We start from the raw sequence: 14,153 nt of genomic DNA, 5'->3' as shown, positions 1-14,153 counted from the left end.
TTTATTGAATTTTTAGAAAAGTAAATGGGTTTGACACAGGACTAAAATAAAAATTTAAAATTAAAAGTTGAAACTTGAGTTTAGGGTTGGATGTACAACTGTGGTTATTGTCTCCCGGATCTACCCCCTTTAATTTTTATAGTTATACCTTTTTTAATTTTTTTTTATTATTCTCTCTTCCCAATAGTTTATAGTTTTTTTTCTTTCTTCTTTATTTTTTATTTTCTCTCTTTAAAAATTTAAAAATTGAGCTATGTAAGAAATTTGTAACAAATTTGTCTTTTATTTCTATCTGTACATATGCTTTTCAAAAATAAAATATAAAAAAAAAAAAAAAAATGATACCCTGAGACCTGGCTGACCTAATAATATACAAGCTAATTGCTGTAAATCATACTAGCTGATCCTGAAAGTCAGTTTAAAATAATTTCCAGGCAGATATGTAAAAGAACAAAAATGGAAGGAAAAAAATGATTTAATCTTAACTACATAATAATTTTATACAATAAAGGTCTCTTGTAAGAGCTTTCCAAGTGAATACATTTCCAAATAGTTGAAATCTCCAGTTTAAAATGTAGTTACAGATGCTCTAAATTGATTCTATGGTAATCTACATTACATTTATGTAGAGTCAAAGTTATACACAAAGGAAATAGGCCCTTCGGTCCAACTTATCCCTGCTGACCTAGTTTTTCTATCCACCTATCTGTCTAAATATCTTTCAAACACTGTAATTATACCACCCTGCAAGTCACAGCAACATCCTCATGAATCCTTTCTGCAGCCGTACCAGCTTCTTGACATATTTCTTACAACTGGGCAACCAGAACTACAATTCTCCGATCTCACCCCCAGTGACTTGTACAGTTGTAACATGAAGTCCAACTCTTGTACTCAATGCTCTAACTGATGAAGACAAGCATGCCAAACACATCCTTCACCACACTGTCTACCAGTGCTCCACTTTCAGGAAATGATGCACTTGTACCCCAAGCAAGGTCTATATATTCTTTGACACTCTACAATCAGTGCTCTGCTGATACACTAAGCCCTTCGCTGGTCTAACGTACCAAAACACAACACTTCACACTTACCCGTTAAATTCCATCTGCCATTGCTTGACCCACCTTCCCAGTTGATCTAGATTCAGTTGTAATCTTAGATAACCTTCTTCTCTGTCCACTAGACCACCAGTTTTAGTGTCATCTGCAAACTTACTAACCATATTCTAATCCAAAGATTGACACAAAATGCTGGAGTAACTCAGCAGGACAGGCAGCACCTCTGGAGAGAAGGAATGGGTGATGTTTCTTAACATGGCCTTCTCCTGCACCTATTGTCTATTCCTTCTCTCCAGAGATGCTGCCTGTCCCACTGAGTTACTCCAGCATTTTGTGTCTATCTTCGGTTTAAATCAGCATCTGCAGTTCCTTCCTCACATATTCTAATCCAAATTGTTAATATAAATGACGAATGGCAGTGGACCCAGCACTGATCCCTGTGACACAACACAGGTCACAGGCCTCCAATCTGAAAATAAACCCTTCAATACTTCTGTCTGACTACCACCATCAGGCCAATTTTGTATCCAATTAGTAATGCTCGCCCTAAATCCCACATAAACAAACCTTCTACAGGACCTTGTCAAAGGCCTTGCTAAATTCCCACCTGCCCGAAGTGCACTCTTAAATTCTCTTACAAAAATCTGTAAAAAAAATAGTGAGATTCAATTTCCCACACAGAGCTGTGAGAATCCATCATACTCTTTTCAAATGTAGGTAGATCTCAAAATTCCCTCCAGTAACTTCCCCATGCAATTTAAACACGTTTCAACAGATTTAGAAGATCCCTTCCTTTGGTTTCCATCACATGCTTTTAAAAAGTTAGGCAAAAACCAGTCAATTTAGGCAAAAACTAGTCAAAATGGATGAAAACACTACTCTCAGCTTTTACATTTTATTTTAATTCTAAAATTCTATGGTGGTCATTAAAACATATCAGTAAACTCAAAATTAAAAATACAAGGCATACAAATCATATTTTACTTATTAAACATTATTATTGCTGAAATGAAATATTAAAATCTGATTCCAATGAAAGTTGATCAACATGTCCACATACCTCATATAGTTGCTGAATCTCTTTCATCGCTAAACGTATTGATGGGTAAAGTCTTGGGAATGTACGTTTGTTTTCTTGATGTTCATCTTCATGCCAGTTCTCCGAATTAACCGCACGCCTTTCCTCCAAAGCAGCAACTTGAAGCTTTTTGTCTGCAATCCTTCTCATGACTGGTGGAACTTGCGGCTGGACTGACAACTGTGATCCAGGTGGCATAAACAGTTGTGACAACTCATTGTGCACACGATCATGAGTTGAGGCATCAGCCCCATTTTCAATATCTGTAGTTTCTTGCGATTTGATTTTCACCAAAAAGTGTTTGAGTTCTTCATAATCTGTTTCACTGTCACACTTCTAGAAGAGAATAATTACTATATTATTTCAGGCTATTCCTTCTCTCCAGAGATGCTGCCTGACCCGCTGAGTTACTCCAGCATTTTGTGATACCTTCGATATTATTTCAGGCAATGGTCCATGGATTGTAAATGAATAAATGTAAAGACAGATAATAATGTTTCTGCACATAAAACAAAAAAGTTAAGTAACGTAATTTAATATGTGTCTTCAGTTTAAAAAAAAAACATCAATCTGTATTGCCTTGACCACTAAATCAGAAGATTATGTAAATTCTATTCCAAGAGCTAACCACACAATACACACTGATTTTTCATTGCATTACTATGCATGTGCAGTATTGTTAGAAGTGTTAACATCTGCTACTGAACATGCACCGTAGAATCCTGCAGCACAGATTAAAAGTTAACTCTAAGAATCAAAGCACCTGATTAACCTTCCTCTTTCAACCAACATGTGCAGAAATATTATTATCTGTCTTTACATTTATTCATGTACAATATATGGACCATTGCCTGAAATAAATCATAAACAAACATTGGCATTATAAATAAAGGCATCAAGTATAAACACAAGTGTTACGATAAACCTTAGATAAAACACCCAGTTTGGCAACTATCCGAGTCAGACTTTTTCTGCATTTAAACCTTGTGCATACCTGTAAATGCACAGCCCAGTGTTTCTTCTGGACGAGTTCCTTTGTCCTTTCTCATTCATAGAAACATAGAAAATAGGTGCAGGAGTAGGCCATTCGGCCCTTCGAGCCTGCACCGCCATTCAATATGATCGTGGTTGATCATCCAACTCAGTATCCCGTACCTGCCTTCTCTCCATACCCCCTGATCCCTTTAGCCACAAGGGCCACATCTAACCCCCTCTTCAATATAGCCAATGAACTGGCCTCAACTACCTTCTGTGGCAGAGAATTCCACAGATTCACCACTCTCTGTGTGAAAAAAAACTTTCTCATCTCGGTCCTAAAAGACCTCCCCCTTATCCTTAAACTGTGACCCCTTGTTCTGGACTTCCCCAACATCGGGAACAATCTTCCTGCATCTAGCCTGTCCAACCCCTTAAGAATTTTGTAAGTTTCTATGATCCCCCCTCAATCTTCTAAATTCCAGCGAGTACAAGCCGAATTTCTCTTCAATTTCTCTTCTTCCCTTCTATCTCAAACTGTCGATTCTACGTCACCTACTTCGCCATGCCCCATCCCAACTTCCTCGCATCTCAATCCCTACCTGTATCTCTCAGATTTCAACATCCCCACTCCACTCTCGTTGACGTAATATACATCAATTCCCCCTAATTTCCTGCCTCCTGAGCCCATCTATTCTGGTACACAATAACAAATGCTTTTAAATACAAAGAACCTGTTACCCTTCATAGTGCCAGGAAAATATTGCAGGAATATTTAGGCCATTAAGATGGCTTGCAGTGAAAGCCCAAAGATGAAGTGACCCAGGAAAGGCAGAGGACGGTTGCAAAGGGAGGTCTATCAGAGATAGCAAGAACCAGATGCACACTTACAACAGGACCACTTGGAGACCTATTGTTCCATACGAAATGAAGTGCAATAGACGCAGGAGCAGGCCATTCGGCCCTTCGAGCCAGCACCACCAATGTGATCATGGCTGATCATTCTCAATCAGTACCCCGTTCCTGCTTTCTCTCCATACCCCCTATCCTTAAGAGCTCTATCTAGCTCTTTCTTGAATGCATTCAGAGAATTGGCCTCCACTGCCTTCTGAGGCAGTGAATTCCACAAATTTACAACTGACTGAAAAAGTTTTCCTCATCTCCGTTCTAAATGGCCTACCCCTTATTCTTAAACTGTTGTCCCTGGTTCTGGACTCCCCCAACATTGGAAACATGTTTCCTGCCTCTAACGTGTCCAACCCCTTAATAATCTTATATGTTTCGATAAGATCCCCTCTCATTCTTCTAAATTTCAGTGTATACAAGCCTATTCTAATGGAATTTAGAAGGATGAGAGGGGATCTTATCAAAACATAAGATTATTAAGGGGTTGGACACATTAGAGGCAGGAAATATGTTCCCAATGCAAAAAGTAATTATGATAAAAATGAGACTAGATAGAGTTGCCTATACACAGTCCATTTTTGGGTTTGCATAGAGTAGATGATGTTGGACCGGTTCACGTGCACCACCTCTATCTCATCTATTGCATCCGGTGATCCTGATGTCGCCTCCTTTACATCAACAAGACCAACCTTAGACTACACGACTATCGAACATGTGCTTGGTCCGCCAAGGCCTGCAGGGTCTCTCAGTTGCTAACTCCTTCTCATACTGACCTTTCTGTCCTGAGCCTCCTCCATTGCCAGAGTAAGGCCACATGCAAATCTGATGAACAGCACCTCATATTCCTTGAGTCACTTACAACCTAATGGTATTGAACAACAAATTCTCCAATTGTAGGTAACCAACCTACTGACAATCCCCTACCCCTCTTTCTCCCCTCTCTTCCTTGTGCCCCAAATGGATGCATATCTATTTCTCCCTTTCCCCTTCCACCTGTATTCTTTCCTCTGGCTTCATGTTCCAGGCCTATTCTCTCCTAGTTTCATTACATTTAGTCATGATCTCTGGCCTTTGTCCAACCACCTGCCGATCAAAATCCTTCTTGCTATCATTGGCCAGGCTTCTTTTGTCCTCCACCCATCTTTCTCCCTTCTACTAAAATCAGCCTAAATAAGGGCCCTGAGCTGAAACGTTGCCTATCCATGTTCTCCAGAGAAGCTACCTGACCCGCTGTGTTACCCCAGCACTTTGTCCTGTTTTGTGAACCAGCATCTGCAGTTCCTTGTGTCTGCACCTTAATAAATTACTGACTGACCTAACCTTCTTTTAGAACTCATGTTGAGAACAGTTGTAATTAAGAATCAGTGTGGAGTTCGGTGAGTGAAACATTAATTCTATATTATATTGTATAGGAAGGTACTGCAGATGCTGGTTTAAACCGAAAATAGACTAGTTTATTGTCGTCAGAAATTTATAAATACAACATTTCATATATAGATTGTAAACAACTGGAGCCCAAGCACCAATCCATGTGGCTCCCTTACGTTAGAGTCTGACAACCAGAAGATCAATCCCCGACTTCATCTTCGGGAATTAATAACAACAGTTCTCCTTTTCCCCCCAAATTATTTTTCTATCCAAGGAAGCAACAAAAGATGAGGAATATTTTCTGGTATAGCACAAGACATTTAGAAAGTGGCCCTCATGGGATTGTACAACTATTTACCTGTCCACAAGGTACCGTGAGGACTTCCATGAATGGCTGAATTCCAACACTTTTATAATACTCCACCAGATCTGGCAGTGATGAGTGGGCCCGATCTTCTCCCAGTATCACATACTTCCCATTGGGTTGCATTTCAATCATATAGTGTCTGCAACGATCTACGCCTCTGAAGGGAGTTCAGGGAAAGAACAAAAATAATACCATCAGGTTAAAGTAGGACAAAACTTGAACTAGGCTACTATTGCAAGGTTTAGCTTTGGCCATTTCCAGCGCAGAGCCTGGGATTGTGGCAGAGTATCACACTGTACCCTCACCATCTTGGTTCAAAACCTCGATATTGCGATGTTCTTTCATTGCTCCATCTCTTAATTTCATGGTTAAAATGATTTAATCCATCAAAACTACTCCCTTCTGTAATCTTATATATAATGGTCAATTTGTTTTGCACCTCATATTAAGAATAACTCCAAGGGTGGCTCAGGATGCCTTTGGTCCGCAGGCCTTCATCAGTCAGTGTATTGAGTATAGATGTTGGGAGTTTATGTTACAGTTGTACAAGACGCTGGTGAAGCCGCATTTGGAGCACTGTACTCAGTTTGGGTCACCCTGGTATAGGAATTATGTTGTTAAGCTAGAATAGGGAAGATTTACCAGAATGTTGCTCGGACTTGAGGACCTGAGCTAAAGGGAGAGGTTGGACACGCTAGGACATTATTCCTTGGAGTGCAGGAAGATGTGGGGTGATCCTGTAGAGGTCTGTAAGATCATGTGGGGAATAGATAGGATGAATGCAGTCTTTTACTCAGAGTAGGGGAATCAAGAACCAGGCAAGTTGTGCAAATGTTTCCAACCTGAATGTTCCTAAACCACTAATACCCATTCTATAGATATATGAAGGAATTAGATACTGTATGAGACATTGTATTCACAACAGCCAACTAGGATGCATCACCCATGGTCAGCCATGACCGAGGGGGCCTAAGAATTCACAACAATCATTGCTCAAAGCAACGTGTGATGGGTTATGTTCAAGGACTTGGCAACGGACCTTAATGAATACGTCAAAGTTGTTACCGACTTCATAAGGAAGTGTGTGAAGGAGTGCGTTTCCATGAAAACCATCCGAGTGTTCCCCAACCAAAACACCAGGAGGTCGGCAATAGTCTAAGGAGCGGATCTCAGTCTTTCAGATTCATACAAGTCATCCAGATTGAACCAAAAAGACTAAAAGAGACTTTCACTCTAAACTGAAGGACGAGGTGGATGTTCAGTGGCTGTGGCACAGTTTGCACGCTAATACTTCCAACAAGATAAAATCAAGTGGCAGCTCAAACAACAGCAAGGCATCACTCCCAGATGAGCACAATGCATTCTATGCACACTTCGACAAGGACAACACTGATGAGCCTTCTCAGGCCTCCTTTGCCCCCAATGGTATTTCAATCTCTGTCACCGAGGCAGAGGGTCAGAGGATTCTTCAGGAGGATGAACACTACGGAAAGCATCAGGACCTGATGGTGGACAAGTTCCCAAAATTTGCACTGCTCAACGGGCTGGGGTTTTGTGGACATCTTCAACCTATCATTGGTGAAGTCTGAGGTTTCCATCTGCCCAAGTAAGGAGATATGCCTCAGTGACTACCGACTGGTGGCACTAATGTCCGTGCAGTTGAAGGGCTTCGAGAGGTTGGTTATGGCTCATTTCCACTCCCACCTGGATAATTTACCTACCACCACACTAGATCAACATGGGATGCAATGGCACTGGATCACATATGTCTGGCTGTTGTTCATAGACTACAGCTTGGCGATCAATACCATCATCTCCTCCAAACCTGTTGCCAGACTCAGGGAACTAGGTCTCTGTGCATCCCTTTGCAACTGGATCCTTGAATTCCTCATCAACAGAATCAGTACAAATTGGCTACAACACTTCCTCTTCAATAACCATCAGCACAGGTTCACCTCAAAGCTTTGTGCTCAGCTCCCCTCACTTTAAACCCATGACTGTGTAACTGGACTCAGTTCCAACATCTTTATGGCACGGGCAGCACAGTGGTGTAGCGGTAGAGCTACTGCCTTACAACACCAGGGACCCGTGTTCGATCCTGACAAAGGGTGTTTGTCTGTACGGAATTTGCATGTGCTCCCCATGACTTGTGTGGGTTTTCTCCAAGATCTTCGGTTTCCTCCCACACTCCAAAGTCGTACAGGTTTGTAGGTTAATTGGCTTGTTGTAAATGTAAAATTGTCCCTAGTATGTGTTGGGTGGCGTTAATGTGTAGGGATCGCTGGTCAGTGTGGACTCGGTGGGCCGAAGGGCTTGTTTCTGTACTGTATTTCTAAACTAAACTAAAAATTTGATGTTGGCACAACCATTGTTGCATGAATTTCGGATAATGATGAGTCAGAATATAGGAGATCGACTGTCTGATTGAATGGTGTCAGAACAACAACAACCTTGCTTTCAACATCAGTAAAACCAAGGAACTTATTGTTGCCTTTCGAAGAGGAAGGCCTTGGTTCCACAAACCTATCTTCATCAATGGATTGCTGGTACAGTCAATAATTTCAAGTTCCTGGATGTGATTAGCTCTGAAGATCTATTCTAGACCCAGCACACTGATGCAATCATAAAGAAAGCCATCAACACCTCGACTTCGTAAATTGAGGAGGTTGACAAATATCCTGTTGAACTTCTGCATAGAAATCATTTTGGCTGCTTGCATCACAGCCTGGTTCAGCAACTTGAATGCCCAGGAACAAAGGAGATTACAAAACGTGGTGATCACTGCATGGTCCATCACGGGTACAGACGTCCCCACCATTGAAGGGATCTTTTGGAGGTGCTGCCTCAAAAAGGCAGCCTTCATCATCGAATGATCCACACCATCATTTCATTCCTGCCATGTGGGAAGTGGTGTAGGAATCTGAAAACTAATGTCTAGGTTCAGGAATAGTTTCTTCCCAATGACCAACAGACTATTGAACACTATGAACTACGACTAAATACCTAACTGCCTTGGTTGCACGAGGATCTTCGGGCTATGTTGTCTTTTATTGAAATATATAGTTTTTAAAATTTACTGAACATATTTAATGTTTGTTTGTTATATTATCTGTAGAGTACTGCATTTACAAACCTGTTTTGCTGCTGCAAGAAAGAATTTCATTGTTCCGTTTTGGTAAGTACGACAATAAAGCACTCTTGGCTATCAATTTCCCTCATGATTTTTATACACCTCTGTAAGATCACCCCTTAGCCTCCTGCACTCTAAGGAATAATGTCTTAGTTTGCCCAGTCTCTCCCTGTTGCACAGGCTCTCAAATCCTTGTAAATGTTCTCTGCACAATTTCCAACTGACATCCTTCCCATAGCAGGGTGACCAAAGCTGAACACAATACTCCAAATATGGCCTCATCAACATCTTGTGAACGGATAATAGACGTTTATTTCACAAAATGCTGGAGTAACTCAGCAGGTCAGGCAGCATCTCAGGAGAGAAGGAATGGGTGACGTTTCGGGTCGAGACCCTTCTTCAGACTGATGTCAGGGGGGCGGGACAAAGGAAGGATATAGGTGGATGTAGGTTGCTCAACATCAATTTCTCAATTAGCACCAACAATTTAAAGATAGTTATTCACCTCAATGTTGTTCGTTCTTTGCAGTCTGGTGTTTATGCCAGTGACTAATTTGGGTGTAGTTTTTTGCTGCAAAGTCTTTTGGAGAGGTCCCAAGGCCAATTAAAAGAAACATATCAACCTTTTTTCTTTAAATGGCAAATAGTTTAAAGCCTTCAAACATTTTAACTGTGTTGTGTTCTGGTATGATCATCACTATTAATAGAAAATGTAGATGAGAAAATGGCTTTGTTAACCTTGCCACATTGACTGTTAGATTTCCATGACAGCTGCTCAAATTTTCACACATTGGACCAGCATCTTATCAGCTCCATTAATTAAACAAAACAGGAAGTGACTAAATAATTATGTTACAGAAACAAAGAACTGCAGAAGCTGGTTAATGCCAAAGATAGACACAAAGTGCTGGAGTAACTCAGTGGGTCAGGCAGCATCTCGGGAGAAAAAGGATGGGTGGTGTTTTGGTTCGGGACACTTCTTCAGATTGAAACAGGAAAAACCAGCATCTGCAGTTTTTTCCCCCTACAGTGTCTGGGCCCAAAACACCCCAATATGGGACAATTTAAAGTTAAATTTGAACGAAATTATTTATTCGTATCATGTTATTAATGACGTCCGTAATGATTACGTACCATGCAGCATGCAGCTCTCCTGACATGTAAACAACAGGGTTGCCAGATCGTGAGATACCAATTTCACCAGACAGCTTGCAAGCATTTAGTGTGGGGCCCTCGAAAATGCGGGGTCCGTAGCATATGCTACTTTTGCTACTAAGTTAATCTGGCACTGCCCCAACTGCTATCAGTATGAAGAAGGGTCTCGACCTGAAACATCACCCATCCTTTTTCTCCAGAGATGCTGCTTGACCCTCTGAAATAATCACTTTGAGCTTCAAGTTTAAATTCCACCAATTTAAAAGAACATTTTGTCTTTATGCAACTGGACATCTGAAATGTCCCAAATATTCATTAATATTTGTAAAAATAATGGAGCAAGATGATATATTAAAAAATGAAGGATAAGCCTCAATAATAAAGCAAAAGGGTTTTCTTGTGGAAGAGGTGTCTGCCTCCAACTTCACTAAAGCCAATTCAAAAAGGAGGGATGGAAATAATTTAAGATTTGTTATGAAATTTAATAAAGGAAAATTAGGTAAAGAGGGAGGCAGGGCTTGGACCATCTTTCAATCCTTATATAAGGGACTGGTGCCAGGTGAATCCTGTGTTCTGACCCAACTGCTAAAGTAAAGGGAACAAGACAAATCCTCAACCATGGGCTAGTCAACCCCTGTGGGACACTCGGCAAGACTACAATAGGAGACAAAACGAAACAGTAAAGCTTTCAATGATACAATGAAGATAGACCAAATGCCAGCGTGACTTAGTTGGTCAGGCAGCATCTCTGGAGAAAAAGAATGGGTGACGTTTCGGGTTGAGACCCTTCATCAGACTGAGACTTGTTCAGAGATGCTGCCTGACCCCACTGAGTTACTCCAGCATTTTGTGTCTAACCGGTGTAAACCAGCATCTGCAGTTCCTTCTTACACAATCAGTTCAGTTTAGGTTATTGCCTGATAACAGCAACCGAATTATCCTACCACAACTCGAGAGCAGTCTTCATTGGTGATCCTCGGACTATCTTTGATCGGATTTTACTGGCTTTATCTTGCACTAAAAGTTATTCCCTTATCACATAACTGAACACTGTGAATGGGTCGATTGTAATCATGTATTGTCTTTCCACTAACTGATTAGCGCGCAACAAAAGTTTTTCACTGTACCTCAGCACACATGCGAATAAACTAAACTGAACTGATTGTGTAAGAAGAAACTGCAGATGCTGGTTTACACTGAAGATAGATACAAAATGTTGGAGTAACTCAGCGGGTCAGGCAGCATCTCTGGAGAAGTCTCAGTCTGATGAAGGGTCTCCACACGAAACATCACCTATTCCTTTCCTCCAGAGATGCTGCGTGATGCAATGAATATTAATTACTCATTGATTGGCATTTGAAATTTTGAGAGCCTTCTCTAAGATTTTGGAAATTAAAATGGTATGGAGGATCAGATAAAACATCTTTAAAATTCAGAAGAGATTACCTGAAAGTCAATGTGTACCCTTCCCTACTTCCACTGACACGTATCAAGAAGCAACCTAACGGTTGGTTCTCCAACAGATTTTCACTTTCGCTGAAATTCAAGGTAGAAAACTGCGTTATTGTGCTGCACATTCACAAATAAAGAAGAAACATTACAATAAAGATCATGCTCGACTTCACTAAAGCTGTGATCCAAGGGTCAGTAAAAGGTGGTTAATTATATCAGCACTCTCCTGCTCTCCACACTCTACGCCAGCCCTTCCCTTTGACGCATCATCTCAATGCTTAATTTCTTGCAAAGTTTCAGCCCAGCTTTCAAAGGTGAGATCTTACGAGACAGTCAAATGCCAACATCTGGGATGGCTCTTATATGGCCTACCAACAAAACTATAACTTTTTTTAGCTTTACATTCTATCGTATATCTGAACAGGTTTTCTGTTAGCCTTACTGAAATGGAAAATGGTACATGCACCTTGCATTTATTTTCATGTATAACCTTAATTATTTATATCTACCGAGATACCTTATTGCATAGTGCGCTTTTGTGTGACGCATTTCAACTTTTAGGAAAAATGAAACATGTAGAAAATGGGGAACTTACCACAATGTAATATATGATCGACCTTCCAGGACACCATGTGCCTCACTGATAATGTATAGAGGCAGGACATGTACTGTGGCATCTGATGTGGAATGTATATCAAATCCCTTTCACAGATTTCAACAACAGGAGCCTGACCTACAGCATCCACAGGCCCGTTACACATCAACAGCCTTCACTGCAGCAGTGGAGTGCTGTTTCAGCATCGTTGGCACAAGGAACCTGACTCAAATCAGTCCAAATTATTTCCTTATCTACCTCTCCCTCGACCTAGACCAATCCTCACTCCCATTGACCTTTGGCCATGTGCACTGATAAACCTCCCTGCAGTGGACCGCAACAAAAGGTACGTTGCCTGCCCAAGACCACAGGTTAAGCCATATAATTGGTGTCTTTAAGCAGAATTGGAAATCTGATGACATTTTGTTATTTAGCTACCACATTCACAATCAATAAAAATTAACCATGCTACAGGCGACGCCCGCAGTACAATTGTTCTGGTTACGGTAATTCCCTATTGCAGAATTCACAAATCACTACCCAAAAATTTGAGATCTGAAATAAAATTTGCTCTCACAAAATTAACGTGAGCAAAAATAAACAAACACCAAAAATTCATTTCTTTAAATGTCAAGGATAGATCGCACGAAACTGAATGTAAACCACACTCACCGTCTCTTAATCACCCCATGAAACCAGCAGGGGAAAGTACCATTCTGGACCACTTTGCGAGCCTGAGTTTCTTTGAACCATCGAATTGTAGCCCTTTTCATATTAATTCTCCGCTCCTTCTCCGCTTGCTCCTGAAGCCAGTTGGTGTTCATGTTATCCCGAGAATTATCGAAGGGAGTTGCCTAAAACAAAGGCTTTGTTTAAAGTACACACCTTAAATCTCCTACTGAGGTTATTAAAGTGACAGTGGAAGATACTAGCACTTGCATGTAAAAAAATGCCCATTAAAATGTAGTTGAAATTTAAGCTCACTACTAATCATTATTGACCTCTGGTTTCTAAATCTCCTTAGTTTTTGATTCTTTTGATTTTCTACCCAAGCTATTAAATTGGGAGAAGAGAAAAGTGATAAAATAAATTTGCTGGGCTGGGCTGCTATTTTCATCCTCCCCCACAGATTCCTCATCAACACTGGGACCGCAGTTACTGAAATGATACCAAATGAAAAGAAATTCTCCTCCTTAAATGGCAGGGATCAGAAATATTGAAAATTAAATGGCAAAATTTAAAAATAGTAGAAATGATGATTCACGTGCATTAGTCATCAATGTATACTTTATAAATTATTTAAAAAGATTAGGTGAAGTTAGATTAATGTAATGTGATTTTTTTGAGACAAACTTTAAAGAAAAAATATATTTGAAAATAAACTGATTTATGATCATTTGAAGCAAAACAACTCCTTGCTTTTCCTCTGAAGATGATTTGTCACAGCATAACCCTGCAATAATTGCTAATGGAACTGAAAGCAAAGTATTGATTTGGGTAGAAAATTGGGCCAGTGTCAGGCATTAGACATGCCTATAATTGTCAAAATGTGACCAATGGTGTTCTACAAGGATGTTACAAAATAACAGTATGGAAGATGACCATTCAGACCGTCAAGTCCAAATAGCCCCCACTTCTGCCCTGTCCCCCGAGCCTTGCAATTTATTTTCTTCCAGATACACATTAAATCTTGTCTTGAGTGCTACAATTGAATTGGCTTCTACATCTAGCGCTGGCAGGACATTTAGGCTTCAATCATTCACGGTGCGAAATACTTTTCAAGTCACTTTTGGTTCTTTTGCCAAATAAATTTATTCTGTTTCTTAGTTCCTAACTTCTCCACCAATGGCCTCAGTTTCTCCTCATCTACTCCATCTATATCCTTCATGATTTAAAAGGAACCGTAGTGGAATATGTACCCAATCAGCATCAAAGGAGTCGAAGTGGAAATAGTCGAGAGCTTCACGTTCTTTGGTGCAATTATGACCAACAATCTGACGTGGACCAACCACGTTGAAGTGATAGCCAAGAAAACACATCAACGTTTCTACTTCCTCAGGAGAATG

At 40.4% G+C, this 14,153-nt stretch overlaps 1 protein-coding gene across 1 annotated transcript in view; it reads right to left on the bottom strand.

Moving 5' to 3' along the window:
- Positions 1 to 14,153, bottom strand: part of LOC144593624 (myosin-IIIb) — a 109,401-nt gene that overhangs the window by 3,229 nt on the left and 92,019 nt on the right. The window contains exons 25-28 of the mRNA XM_078399932.1: positions 12,760 to 12,941; positions 11,487 to 11,576; positions 5,747 to 5,912; positions 2,122 to 2,475 (exon numbers count right to left, since the gene is read on the bottom strand). Of these exons, the coding sequence (XP_078256058.1) occupies positions 2,122 to 2,475; positions 5,747 to 5,912; positions 11,487 to 11,576; positions 12,760 to 12,941 (792 nt within the window). The remainder of the gene's footprint in view (positions 1 to 2,121; positions 2,476 to 5,746; positions 5,913 to 11,486; positions 11,577 to 12,759; positions 12,942 to 14,153) is intronic.

This window comes from Rhinoraja longicauda, chromosome 1 (genome assembly GCF_053455715.1).
Source record: "Rhinoraja longicauda isolate Sanriku21f chromosome 1, sRhiLon1.1, whole genome shotgun sequence".
NCBI lineage: Eukaryota > Metazoa > Chordata > Chondrichthyes > Rajiformes > Arhynchobatidae > Rhinoraja > Rhinoraja longicauda.
Note: the sequence above shows the minus strand (reverse complement) of the source record. Positions and strands in the feature narration are given on the sequence as shown.